Source organism: Nansenia antarctica (genome assembly GCF_963989245.1).
Source record: "Nansenia antarctica genome assembly, chromosome: 1".
Lineage (NCBI taxonomy): Eukaryota > Metazoa > Chordata > Actinopteri > Argentiniformes > Microstomatidae > Nansenia > Nansenia antarctica.
Window position 1 is genome coordinate 51,131,716 of NC_137674.1, and position 12,500 is coordinate 51,144,215.

General features: G+C 49.8%; 2 protein-coding genes across 3 annotated transcripts in view; both read right to left on the reverse strand.

Annotated features, from left to right (window-relative positions):
- ppp1r13ba (protein phosphatase 1, regulatory subunit 13Ba) overlaps nucleotides 1–3,779 on the reverse strand; it is a gene marked incomplete at its 5' end in the record, with an annotated part of 48,148 nt that extends 44,369 nt beyond the window's left edge. The window contains one exon of the mRNA XM_080523820.1: nucleotides 3,660–3,779. Coding sequence (XP_080379946.1) covers nucleotides 3,660–3,779 — 120 coding nt within the window. The remainder of the gene's footprint in view (nucleotides 1–3,659) is intronic.
- A 6,864-nt stretch (nucleotides 3,780–10,643) lies between these two features.
- ptp4a2a (protein tyrosine phosphatase 4A2a) overlaps nucleotides 10,644–12,500 on the reverse strand; it is a 4,957-nt gene continuing 3,100 nt past the window's right edge. For both annotated transcript variants that reach the window (XM_080539945.1, XM_080539944.1), the window contains 4 exons: nucleotides 12,463–12,500; nucleotides 12,108–12,238; nucleotides 11,939–12,013; nucleotides 10,644–11,499 (listed from right to left, as the gene is read on the reverse strand). The exon at nucleotides 12,463–12,500 is cut by the window's right edge and continues 55 nt beyond it. In XM_080539945.1, coding sequence (XP_080396071.1) covers nucleotides 11,388–11,499; nucleotides 11,939–12,013; nucleotides 12,108–12,238; nucleotides 12,463–12,500 — 356 coding nt within the window. In that variant the 3' untranslated portion in view covers nucleotides 10,644–11,387. The remainder of the gene's footprint in view (nucleotides 11,500–11,938; nucleotides 12,014–12,107; nucleotides 12,239–12,462) is intronic.

Genomic DNA, 12,500 nt, shown 5'->3' on the forward strand with positions numbered 1-12,500 from the left:
CCAGTCCTGAATTCATCCCTGATGAAGATTGTTCATAAGAGGAAACATTGTCTTGACTGGTACACATGGTATCACTTGGTAACCTTGTCTCTCTCTACATCACTGTCCTGACTGGTTTACATGTACCCCTGTCTCTCTCTCTAACACTGTCCTGACTGGTTTACATGTACCCCTGTCTCTCTCTAACACACTGTCCTGACTGGTTTACATGTACCTGTCTCTCTCTAACACACTGTCCTGACTGGTTTACATGTACCTGTCTCTCTCTCTAACACTGTCCTGACTGGTTTACATGTACCCCTGTCTCTCTCTCTAACACTGTCCTGACTGGTTTACATGTACCCCTGTCTCTCTCTAACACTGTCCTGACTGGTTTACATGTACCCCTGTCTCTCTACAACACTGTCCTGACTGGTTTACATGTACCTCTGTCTCTCTACAACATTTACATTTACATTTTGGGCATTTAGCAGACGCCTTATTCCAAAGCGACTTACAATCAATACATTTGACTAAGAAAGTGAATCATCAATCCACCAGTCGTAGCAGGAAGAGTAATCCAGCTCAGGCCCGGGGCCATTGATAGAACGACAAACCTTCTTCTATCACCTTCTTCTAAACCTAGGTTTTTTTTGTTTTGTTTTTGTTTTTTATATAGACACTGGAGAAACAGAGAAACACTACAAGGGTTTATACGTTATATATATATATATATATATATATATATATGTGTTATATAGAAGTTTTTAGGGGACACAGTAGAGGGGAAAAGCGGGTGTCTTCAGGAGACGCAGTGCTGGGGGGTAGTAGATGTCTCAGGAGGAGCAGTTAAGGTGTAACCTGAAGAGAGGGCAGGCTTTCCCGGGGATGAAGAGGAGCTCGGTCTTGTTAAGATTGAGCTTGAGATGGTGGTCTGACATCCATGTTGAAATGTCAGCAAGACATGCAGAGACACGGGTTGCCACGTGTAGATCAGAGGGGGGGAAGGACAGGAAGAGTTGAGTGTCATCTGCGTAGCTGTGGTAGGAGAACCCATGTGAGGAGATTACCGAGCCAAGAGACTTGGTGTAGAGAGAGAACAGTAGGGGCCCTAGGACAAAGCCCTGGCGTACCCCAGTGGTGAGGGTTTGTGGAGAAGACAGCGATTCTCTCCAGGTCACCTGGTAGGAGCGACCCGCCACGTAGGAAGAAAACCAGGAGTGTGTGGTGCCAGAGATGCCCAGTTCTGAGAGGATGGAGAGAAGGATCTGGTGGTTGACTGTGTCGAAGGCAGCAGACAGGTCAAGGAGAATGAGAATGGAGGAGAGGGAGGAAGCTTGAGCAGAGTGGAGGGCTTCCGTGACAGCAAGGAGAGCAGTCTCAGTGGAGTGCCCAGCCTTGAAGCCGGATTGGTGGGGGTCTAAATGTTCCATCTTCCGGAGATAGTCAGTCAGTTGTTTAGATGCCGCGCGTTCAAGGGTTTTGGAAGGGAAGGAGAGAAGGGATACCGGTCTGTAATTGTGGACAGATGATGGGTCAAGGGTAGGTTTCTTGAGGAGCGGCTTGACTCTGGCTATTTTGAAGGCCGCTGGGACAGATCCTGTGGATAGGGAGTTGACAACACTGTCCTGACTGGTTTACATGTACCTGTCTCTCTCTACAACACTGTTCTGACTGGTTTACATGTACCTGTCTCTCTACAACACTGTCCTGACTGGTTTACATGTACCCCTGTCTCTCTCTAACACACTGTCCTGACTGGTTTACATGTACCTGTCTCTCTCTAACACACTGTCCTGACTGGTTTACATGTACCTGTCTCTCTCTAACACACTGTCCTGACTGGTTTACATGTACCTGTCTCTCTCTAACACACTGTCTTGACTGGTTTACATGTACCCCTGTCTCTCTAACACACTGTCCTGACTGGTTTACGTGTCCACATCCCTCTCTGGTCTCCCCTGCCCCGTGTCCTAGCGTGCTAAACCCTCCTACATCTGACAGTTTTAGATACACACACACACACACACACACACACACTCTCTGGATGATTAGCCTACTGCACGCACAACACAGGCACGCACGCACGTACACACACACGCCCCCGCACAGGTACAAACACCCACATACACACACACACACACACACACACACACACACAGAATGTAATTCTTGTTTTTGTTGTTCCAAACTCTACACACTGTAACACTCCCTTGGTGAATCTGCAGGACTAAATCACAGTAGACATCACAGCTAGGGTCTCTATCGGACTCTGATACTATTCAACAATCAGCATGTCGTAAAATGACACACATACATACATTTCTGGTCATCCCTTACAGAGCCCTTCATGGTCAGGCACCTGCATACCTGCACACCTGCATGCCCCAGTAGGTCTCTCAGGTCCTCTGACCAGGGTTTGTTGGTTGTCCCCCGTGCCAGATTAAAAACCAAGGGTGATAGAGCATTCCAAACCGTGGCTCCCAGGCTTTGGAATGCTCTGCCCTTGGATCTTAGATCAGCGGTCTCGGTCGAGGCTTTTAAACAACAGCTGAAGACTGTCCTGTATAGACAAGCTTTTGGCTAACCACAAAAGCCTGTCTCTATGTGTCCTGTTGATATTGTTGTGCACTTGTTGTTTGTTACTTGTTCTTATTTTCACTTGTTTGCCTATTTTAACCTGCTATAACTTTTGCTCTTGTGTTATGTTCTTATGTATGTGAAGCACTTTGTGACCCCTGGTCTGGGATGCTATAGAAATACATTTTACTTACTTACATGTTCCTAAGCATACAACAGAAAAGCCACATACCGCAGGCCTACATTCATACTACGGATTCGTTGCCTTCGTTCGCCTGACCTCATCTGAAAGTAAACAACAACAACAGCAACGTTCCCCGAACAGCCCCTTAAACAGCCCCGCGGCGGTATCTCATAGTTCTAGCAGCTACTTCCGACATACTCACATGTCTGGATGACGTATCCACATGCCCGCACTCACAAGGACCACAACCTCTCCACTCCTTCTGCCTCCCAGAGTGACCTTAACCGACCCTGGATGACTCCTTTGGACTATTTTAAGTGTAGACCCAGACCAGCCCGGTTCACCTCCTGCCTGTCTGTTTGTCTATCTATCTGTCTGCCTGTCTGTCTGTCTGACCTTCTGCCTGCCTCTGTGTATGCCTGTCTGTCTGTCTGTCTGACCTTCTGCCTGCCTCTCTGTATGCCTGTCTGTCTGTCTGTCTGACCTTCTGCCTGCCTCTCTGTATGCCTGTCTGTCTGTCTGTTTGTCTGCCTGTCTGCCTGTCTGCCTGTCTGTCTGTCTATCTGTCTATCTGCCTGTCTGTCTGTCTATCTATCTATCTGGCTGTCTTTCTGTCTGTCTGACCTTCTGCCTGCCTCTCTGTATGCCTGTCTGTCTGTCTGTCTGCCTGCCTGCCTGTCTGTCTGTCTGCCTCTCTGTCTGCCTGCCTGCCTGCCTGTCTGCCTGTCTGTCTGTCTGTCTGTCTGTCTGTCTGTCTGTCTGTCTGTCTGTCTGTCAGTCTGTCAGTCTGTCTGCTTGCCTGTCTTTCTGCCTGCCTGTCTTTCTGCCTGTCTGTCTTTCTGTTTGTCTCCCTGCCTCCCTCCCTCCCTGCCAGTGTGTTCACCTCAGCCGGCCTGTGTGTGTGTGTCTGTGGCGCCGTGGCGGGGGTCTTCCTCGCGGACCCCTCCTTCCTCCTCAGCGGGAGCCAGGGGCGGAGGCGGCCGTCCTTAGACACAGACACCAGGCGGTGGAGCACCGTGCCCAGGAAACGCTTCATCGGAACCAGAGAGAGCGGCATTCCAGAGGCTCACACACACACACACACACACACACACACACACACAGAGACAGACAGACAGACAGACACACACACAGAGACGGACAGACAGACACACACACACACACAGAGACGGACAGACAGACACACACACACACACACAGAGACGGACAGACAGACACACACACACACAGAGACAGACAGACAGACACACACAGACACAGAGACGGACAGACAGACACACACACACACACACACAGAGACGGACAGACAGACACACACACACACACACTCACACACACACACACACACACACAGACAGGAGACCAAGAGAGAGATGCAAGCTCTCACACACACACACACACACAGGAGAAGGAGAGAGCGCTGTGCACTCACACACACACACACAAACACTGACTGAAGGATCTGAGGAACTAGCAAGGCAGGCTCACTTAGGGGGCTGAGGCTCACTCTGGGTGTGGGTGTGTGTGTGTGTGTGTTTAAGTGTGTGTTTAAGTGTGCCTGGCAGTGTGTGTGACACCAGGCACCAGGAGAGAGAGAGAGAGAGAGAGAGAGAGAGAGAGAGAGAGAGAGAGAGAGAGAGAGAGAGAGAGTGGGGGTGTCAGTTAATGTGAGGAGGGGGAGGGGGGTTGGGAGAGTGTGTGCTGGTAAAAGCAGGCAGGCACGCAGGGGGAGTGAGTGCGTCAGAAGAACCTCTTCAGAGTGAGATTCCCCAGGAGTGGTGATGGGGGAGGGGGGGAGGGGGGGAGGGAGGGGGAGGGTGATGGGGGGGGGGGGAGATAAGAGGAGTCTGATGATAGAAAGCAGACAGGGCTGTGACAGGGCACCACGAGGAGGTACACACACTTACCATGGAGACATAAACACACAGGCAACACACACACACACACAAACACAACCACACACACACACACACACACACACACACACACACAGAGGGCTACAACCACTCCCCCCACAGACAGGAAATCCCACCTATGGTGCTCTGTCCCTCAGCGGAGCGTGCTGGAGATAGACCTGAGAGGTTCTGACTGGAGTTCTGCAGCAGGGGAGGTGGCGTAGGACCAGAGAGGTAGAGGGGGGAACCTAGAACCATGTCTCAGCTCAGAGAGGTAGAGGGGGGAACCTAGAACCATGTCTCAGCTCAGAGAGGAACCTATAGAGAGAGAGGAACCTATACCGTATCTTCCTTCCTTCATTAACTTATTATTAACGGGTTGATATTCTGCTGCGTACCGTGAGAGGACGGGGCTGTTTTAGCTCTGAAGCTGGAGGTCCAGCCCCTGCTCGTCGATGGAGGGAGCGTGGAGAGAGTCTCAACTCTCCGATTCCTGGGGGTGCACATACAGGATGACCTGTCCTGGAAGACCAACACAGCAGCCATCATCAAGAAGGCACAACAGCGGCTCTACTTCCTGAGAGTCCTCAGGAAATACCACCTCAAACAGGAGCTGCTTGTGACCTTCTACCGCTGCACAGTGGAGAGCATCCTCACTTACTGCATCTGCGTGTGGTTCTCCAGCTGCACAGCCGCAGAGAGGAAAGCGCTACAGAGAGTCGTGAGATCGGCCCAGAAGATCATCGGCGCCCCCCTCCCCTCTCTGGAAGAGCTGTACAACACACGCTGCCTCAGGAAGGCCTCCAAGATCTCCAGAGACCCATCCCACCCTGGGAACGAACACTTTGTTCGGCTGCCCTCAAGCAGGCGGTTCAGGACCATGTCCGCAAGGACAAATAGACTGAAGCTCAGCTTCTACCCTAGGGCCATTCAGGCCCTGAACACAGCAAAGACCTAGGTTCTAGGCCCTGGCAATCTAGACAATTTGATGGCAGCTACTAGAGTGTAAACATAAGTGCAATACTGAAATACAACTGTGAACATTTCAAACCTGCAAACTGCGACACTTTAAATGAATGTGCAATAATACTATGTGCAATATGACAACCCTCGTGTACATAAGGTTCAGAGATAGGAAATGTTAGGATATTTATAGCATAGCATAGAGTACAGCACAGTGTTTTATTTGTATAGTATAGTAGTATAGTATAGTGGATAGTGTATATAGCCTTTATGTACAGTATGTAAACCAGCTCTTTTCCCTTCTTGTTTTTAGTATTTTTTTCCTAGCACCAGGGGAGCCCCCCTCCTAAATTTCGTTGTATGGTACCTGTACTGTATTAATGACAATAAAGACCATTCATTCATTCAGTGTCAAGTCAGCGCCACTGCCCCCCCACTCCACCCCCTCCCTACCCCCCCAGCCCCCCACTCCACCCCCTCCCTACCCCCCCACCCCCCACCCCACTCCACCCACTCCCTCCCCACCTCACCCCTCCAGGGCTTGTCAATAATAAATCGGAGGACACAAAGCAGGACCTGTCACAGTGGCACCACGAGCCGGAAGGCATGGTTGACTGGCCGGCCTCTGCTCTGCCTGGTAACACAGCACAACAGTTTACCCATCATGCTCTCTTGCCTGGTAACACAACACAACAGTTTACCCATCATTACCCAACATGCTCTCTGCCTTGTAATACAACACACTTTCAAGTGTGTCCAAACTTTTGACTGGTACTGTACTTACAATCACTTTTCATATACACAATAGTTCTTTTTTTTCTGTAAGAAAAAGTAAGAACCTGCAAAGAAAATAAAGGAGTCCAAACCAAGCCGAGGGTTTGGGTTAGGCTGGGCCCCTATGGGAGATGATCTGTTAAAGCTCTCCAAATGAGGAGCCTGTGGCCTCGAATCACATGAAAACACACAAACACACCATGAGAGGGGAGTTATCTAACCCACATCAAGGGGACAGGTCTGGATGACACAGACAGGGGCAGAGATGGTAAATAAATATTATTATTATTATTATTATTATTCCAAAGCGCTTTACAATGGCCTCTCATTCACCCATTCACACACATACACTCACACACCAAGCTACCATGCAAGGCGCCGGCCTGCTAATTGGGGTTCAGTGTCTTGCCCAAGGACACCTCAAAACGTGGCCAGCCGGGGATCGAACCGCCAAACCACCGACCTTGACGATCATTAGACGCCGGCTCTACCTCCTGAGCCACAGCCTCCCCCCAGAGATAAAGCACCCAGAATGCTCTGCACGGTGTCAGACTGACTGTGGACCGACTCCTGATTTATCACCTTGTCCCTGGCTGGAACCCCCGGGTTCAGGACAGTCAATAAAGTTTCCATAGCAACCACAGTGTCCAAGGAAACATTCTGAATCCTGATTGTAAAGTCCCAGAGAGGAGCCCAGAGGGGTGGGAGAAGGTGAAAACAAGACAGGGACATAAACAGAGCTCTTCATCCTCACACTATTGTACAGACATGACAGACTGTCAGACACTATTCACAGAGCGCACGCACACACACACGCACACACACACACACGCACACAGACACGCACACCCTGAGAGGACATGAGAGGATCTGAAGTCGGTTGCTTTTGTTTAGAGTTGTGGCGGTACGCTGCGTTTCTGAGACAGGACCACTCACTGAGTGGGAGAGATAGCATGAGAGAGAGGGAGGGGGGGAGAGATAGAGACGGAGGGAGGGAGAGGGAGAGGGAGGGGGGGAGAGACAGAGAGACTGCTTTTACCAGGGGCGAGGGGGAGAGGGGTGAGGGGGTGAGGGGGTGAGGGGGTGAAAGGCGACTGGGGTTTGAGCCCGGCTCCTCCGGTCACCTGACCAGCCCCAGCTCGTGATGCAGTGAGAGAGGCAGTGTGTGTGTGTGTGTGTGTGTGTGTGTGTGTGTGTGTGTGTGTGTGTGTGTGTGTGTGTGTGTGTGTGCGTGTGTGTGTGCGTGTGAGGCAGTTCACAGCATAGCACAGTGCCATTCTCACATTCTTTGGGGAGAACCCTGCAGTACACATCATCACCAGCAGAAAAAAAGGGTGAAGTGGCTCTTTAACAACTATACGACAGTCCCTCCTGAAACACAGGACTAGACCACGAAAACACTCATGTAGGCATGAAATATTCATAACAGACAACATCCAAACCTGACGTGATCCAGAAGATAGTGTGTGTGCAGTAGTATGGCCTTACAGCCAGACTAAAAGCCCTGTAACCAGTACTCAAGTTGTAAAAGAAAATCTGGGGGGATGGTGGATTTTATCATATGGGGACAATTTTAGCATCCCCACAGCGTCAGTGACTTCTGTGTCAGTAAAACTTGGTAAAAATGTCTTTGCATGTGTGCGTGCACCGCCTGTTTTGTGTTACGCAACGGTGAACTTTCAACCCACTGACTGTGTGGCTAATTTTAGACGTCAGAAATAGGCTGCTGAGTGAAAGCCTGTTAGTGACAGAGAGACGGGCGTGGCGACATCCATGATGGAGCTGACGGAGTTTGAGCAGGGCTGGAGACATCCAGGGTGGAGGTGGGGGTAGTAGGGGTGGAGGTGGGGGTAGTAGGGGTGGAGGTGGGGGGTAGCAGGGCTGGGGACATCCAGGGTGGAGGTGGGGGGTAGTAGGGGAGGAGCAGGGGTGGGGACATTTAGGGTGGAGTTGGGGGGTAGTAGGGGAGGGGACATCCAGGGTGGCGGTGGGGGGTAGTAGGGGAGGAGCAGGGGTGGGGACATCCAGGTTGGAGGTGGGGGGTAGCAGGGGTGGAGGTGGGGAAAGTAGGGGTGGAGGTGGGGGTAGCAGGGGTGGGGACATCCAGGGTGGAGGGGGGGGGTAGTAGGGGTGGGGACATCCAGGGTGGAGGTGGGGGGTAGTAGGGGTGGAGGTGGGGGGTAGTAGGGGTGGGGACATCCAGGGTGGAGGGGGGGGGTAGTAGGGGTGGGGACACCCAGGGTGGAGGTGGGGGGTAGCAGGGGTGGGTCACTCCTCCTCCGCCGTGACTGACAGGAAGGTTGAAGGTCGGGGGGTCACCAGGATGTGCGTCACCAGACTGACCCTGGTTGCCTAGCTCTTTGATGTGTGTTTCATTTAGACCCACAACAACCCCCCCCCTCCCCCCGCCCCTCTCTCCCTGGCCTTGGTGCTGGATAGGCTGATGAATTACAAAGCGACCCCCTAACCCCTATCCCACTGGCCACTCCTTAAGCTCGGGAGATTGGACAGGTATATGGTGACAGACAGGGTGGGCAGGGTGGAGTAATTACCATGTGGCTAAGACCTACCCAATCCTTTGTGATCTGCAGAGAGTGGCTGGCTGGACTTATTACCCATATTGGCTCTTCTCTGAGAAGCACTGATAGACATTACATGGAATCAACCATATAAACAAATCTAATCATACACCCAAAAAATCCCAACCGTTTTGTCCATTCCACTTTTTATACAACATTGCTGCCTGTCCTGAGAGCAGTTAAGATGTTATCATTGGCCTTCACCCAGTAGGGTAGGCAGTATCAGTGATTATCTAGCTACAGTATATCACATTCACTGCAGCTCATTTACTAGACTTTGACCTGGGATAGAAGAATATGGAAGCTACAGCATTGGGGGTTACAGTGTGGACACATACCACAGGCATAGAAGCAGAACACGGAAGAAGCACACTGGCATTGGTATGAAGCTGTCTTCATCTGCTCTGTCAGTCACTCGCAGTTCTGCTCAGACATGCAGTAGCCTCCCACCAGATAGGGGAAGGTTGTCTGCTGTGGTGGATGTTGTTGTTTTTTATTTCAACTTGGCCTGTACAGGGATAGTGCATTATGCCTGAACGACAATAAACACGGGAGAAAGTCCTAAGCCCACACGTGAGGGCGATAGGAACCAGAAGTAGCATTCATTCATTCATTGTACCCATTAGATATTCCCCAGACCTTTTTTTGCAAGTAACCGATTACAACATGTCAAGAAGAATTCGTCTGTTTCTCGTCAGAGAACGGTGGTCAAACTTACCGGCAACATGACTAACGGGCCAATCGAATCAAATGTCTATTAAAGCCAATTGCTTGGATCAACTCTCTGCCGTCGTCTTCTCCTTCGACTCCCCGTCCCGTGCGCTGGATGAAACACTGGCACACTTCGTAGATGAAACGGTAAAGCAACGATGGTTGATCCCGGAGCGAAGTGGGTCACGCGATGGGCACATAACATCCCACAGCCCAGACGGGACAGACGCACGTCGTGCTGCTGGAGGACCTGACAGCAGCGGGCAGGGAGCGCGGCGGTGCGCGGCTCCCGAAATAAGGATCTGAGCGCCGACAGAGCAGTGGACCGACCGCTGCGCTTGGAATGAGTAGGCTATAATCCAAGAACAGCTGTGTTAAATCCCCTTCCCAACAGATTTGGGGTGTGATCTCTACTGTCCTCCGATTGATAGTTCTGAGAAGTGGTCCCAGATTCCCTGCAGTGGGCTCGACTTCATGATGGAAAAAAACGCAACAATGTGTAGTGTGACTTTCAAGACCGGATAGCGGTCGGTCGTTCGGCAGATGCTTATATCGGTGATAGGCCTGTGGCTGTGGCCCGTGAAAGACGAAATGTCAACATTTGACAGTGAAATTGTTTTAAATTCTGAGAATAATTTGCGCGCTCTCCAACGAAGGACGGACATGACGACCGTGTCTCATAGATAAGTGATGTGTTCTAGTTTGCTATATCATTACGTGGAGCAAATTGCCTAATTTACAATTAAATGTTAAAGAAGAATTAAATCTCTATACGAACTACGTGACGGGGGAGAGTAGAGTACATGTATCTATTCAATAACTTACTAGATAAACAATATTTTGTCTAGCTTCCAGAAGTGGGACGTTGGAGTCCTCTTGTGTCCATATAGAGGAATAGGGACGTTTCAAGAGAGAAGTTCAAGATACACTCAAGGCTTGATGAAGGATTAAGCATGTCAGATAAACCGTTAGTTCATAAAATGCTTTTTATTTATTTCTAGACATGAATCACAAATTAATGTAACACATGGTGGTTGTAATCCAACAGTATCATTTGTGCTCGACAATAACCTCCTCTGGACAGACAGGCAGACGCAGACCGACAGACACGCAGAGACAGACAGACACGCAGACACACAGAGACAGGCAGACAGACCAGACAGGCAGACACACGGCAGTGGTTACACCAACAAACAGACTAAAATCTATAATTCCTTCCCCAGTTATGCAACAATGCAATTGCCTTCATTTTGATTTCTCACCGTTCTTCTATTATAGTGCATTAGGTACACATCATACAGCCAGATTATTTTTAACGTACCATACTTGTTGACAACTATGCTTTTGACCATTGGAGTACATTAAATGTTACTATCTTTATCATTTGTTTTGCAGCAGACATTCAAAATACATAGACAACATTTAGACCATCAGTAGAATACAAATACAGAATACAGATGCTGAACATCATAAAAACTTGGGCCTACAGTAAAAAGCAGTACAACAGTAGCCTACAAACACACTAACAAATAGATGATGTGTCACAGCAGGTCGACTGTGAACATACATCCTAGTGCTATTTTCACTTTCATCTTCACGCCATCACCATTGATCAAAATAACTTAAGATATTTGGGAATTATAAGAAATAAATCATCTTTTTATTTTTGGTTGGGTTTTTCTTTTTCTCCAGTGAGATTTGTAATTGAACATTGTGTTGAACCTATTGAAGGCAGCAGTTTTGGCCGTTGGCGTCTTTGAAGCGGAGACACATCTTGGGCTTGTAGTTCTCCAGGTACAGCAGCTGCTTGGAGTTGAACGCCCCACGCCTCTTCCTGAGAGAGGAGGGACAGGGAAGAGAGGAGGGACAGGGAACACAGGAGGGACAGGGTACAGAGGAGGGACAGAGGAGGGAAAGGGAACAGAGGAGGGACAGGGTACAGAGGAGGGACAGGGTACAGAGGAGGGACAGGGGACAGAGGAGGGACAGAGGAGGGACAGAGGAGGGACAGGGTACAGAGGAGGAACAGGGAACACAGCCTGTTAGAGACACTGCTGGGTGTATGAGAGCCAACACTGGAGGAAAAACCATACATACTTACATTCTCTTTCTATCAACTGTTCAGCACAGTAGCAAAAATGATGCCTTTCCCAGAGAGGGTCTGTGCGTGTATCTGTGTGTGTTACCGTATGTGTTTGCAGCCCAAATAAAGGGATCAATAAACTTGTATAGTATTCATGCATGTCTAAATATGATTGTTGTGGTGAACGTACTGTCGTATGAAGTGAACAGCGTCTTCATATTCCATCCCACGCTCGATCAGAGCCAACGCTACCAAGACCGGGGCGCTGCAGGGAGAGAGACGGTGTCAGTCAAACAGGTAGGAGGGAGAGGAACAGTTAAGAGGAGAGTAGAACACCCATAGAATAGAGGAGAACTCACCGCCCCAACCCTGCAACACAGTGGACCGCAATGCAACAACCAGGATCCTCTCTGAACTTAAACCGCAGGAGGTGGAGCCAATCATCAACCACCTGATCTGGGGGGGAGGAGCCGTCATCAAAGGGCCAATCCTGCGAAAAATAGGAGAAGAAGAAGAAGGGGAGGAAGAGGAAGACAGTAGCGTTAGAAGCGTTGTTTATCATTTAATCATTTAAACTTCATATTTTCACGGAAGAAAAGGAACAAATGTCAGGTTGATGAACCTAAGATGCATTTCAAGCTGTGTCCACTCCCGTTGTAGATGGAGTCTGAAACAGAAGCTCTTCAGAACAGAGCAGAACCTGGGTGATCTTACCAGAACCTCAATGCCTTCTTGTTCCACGGGGGTCTTGT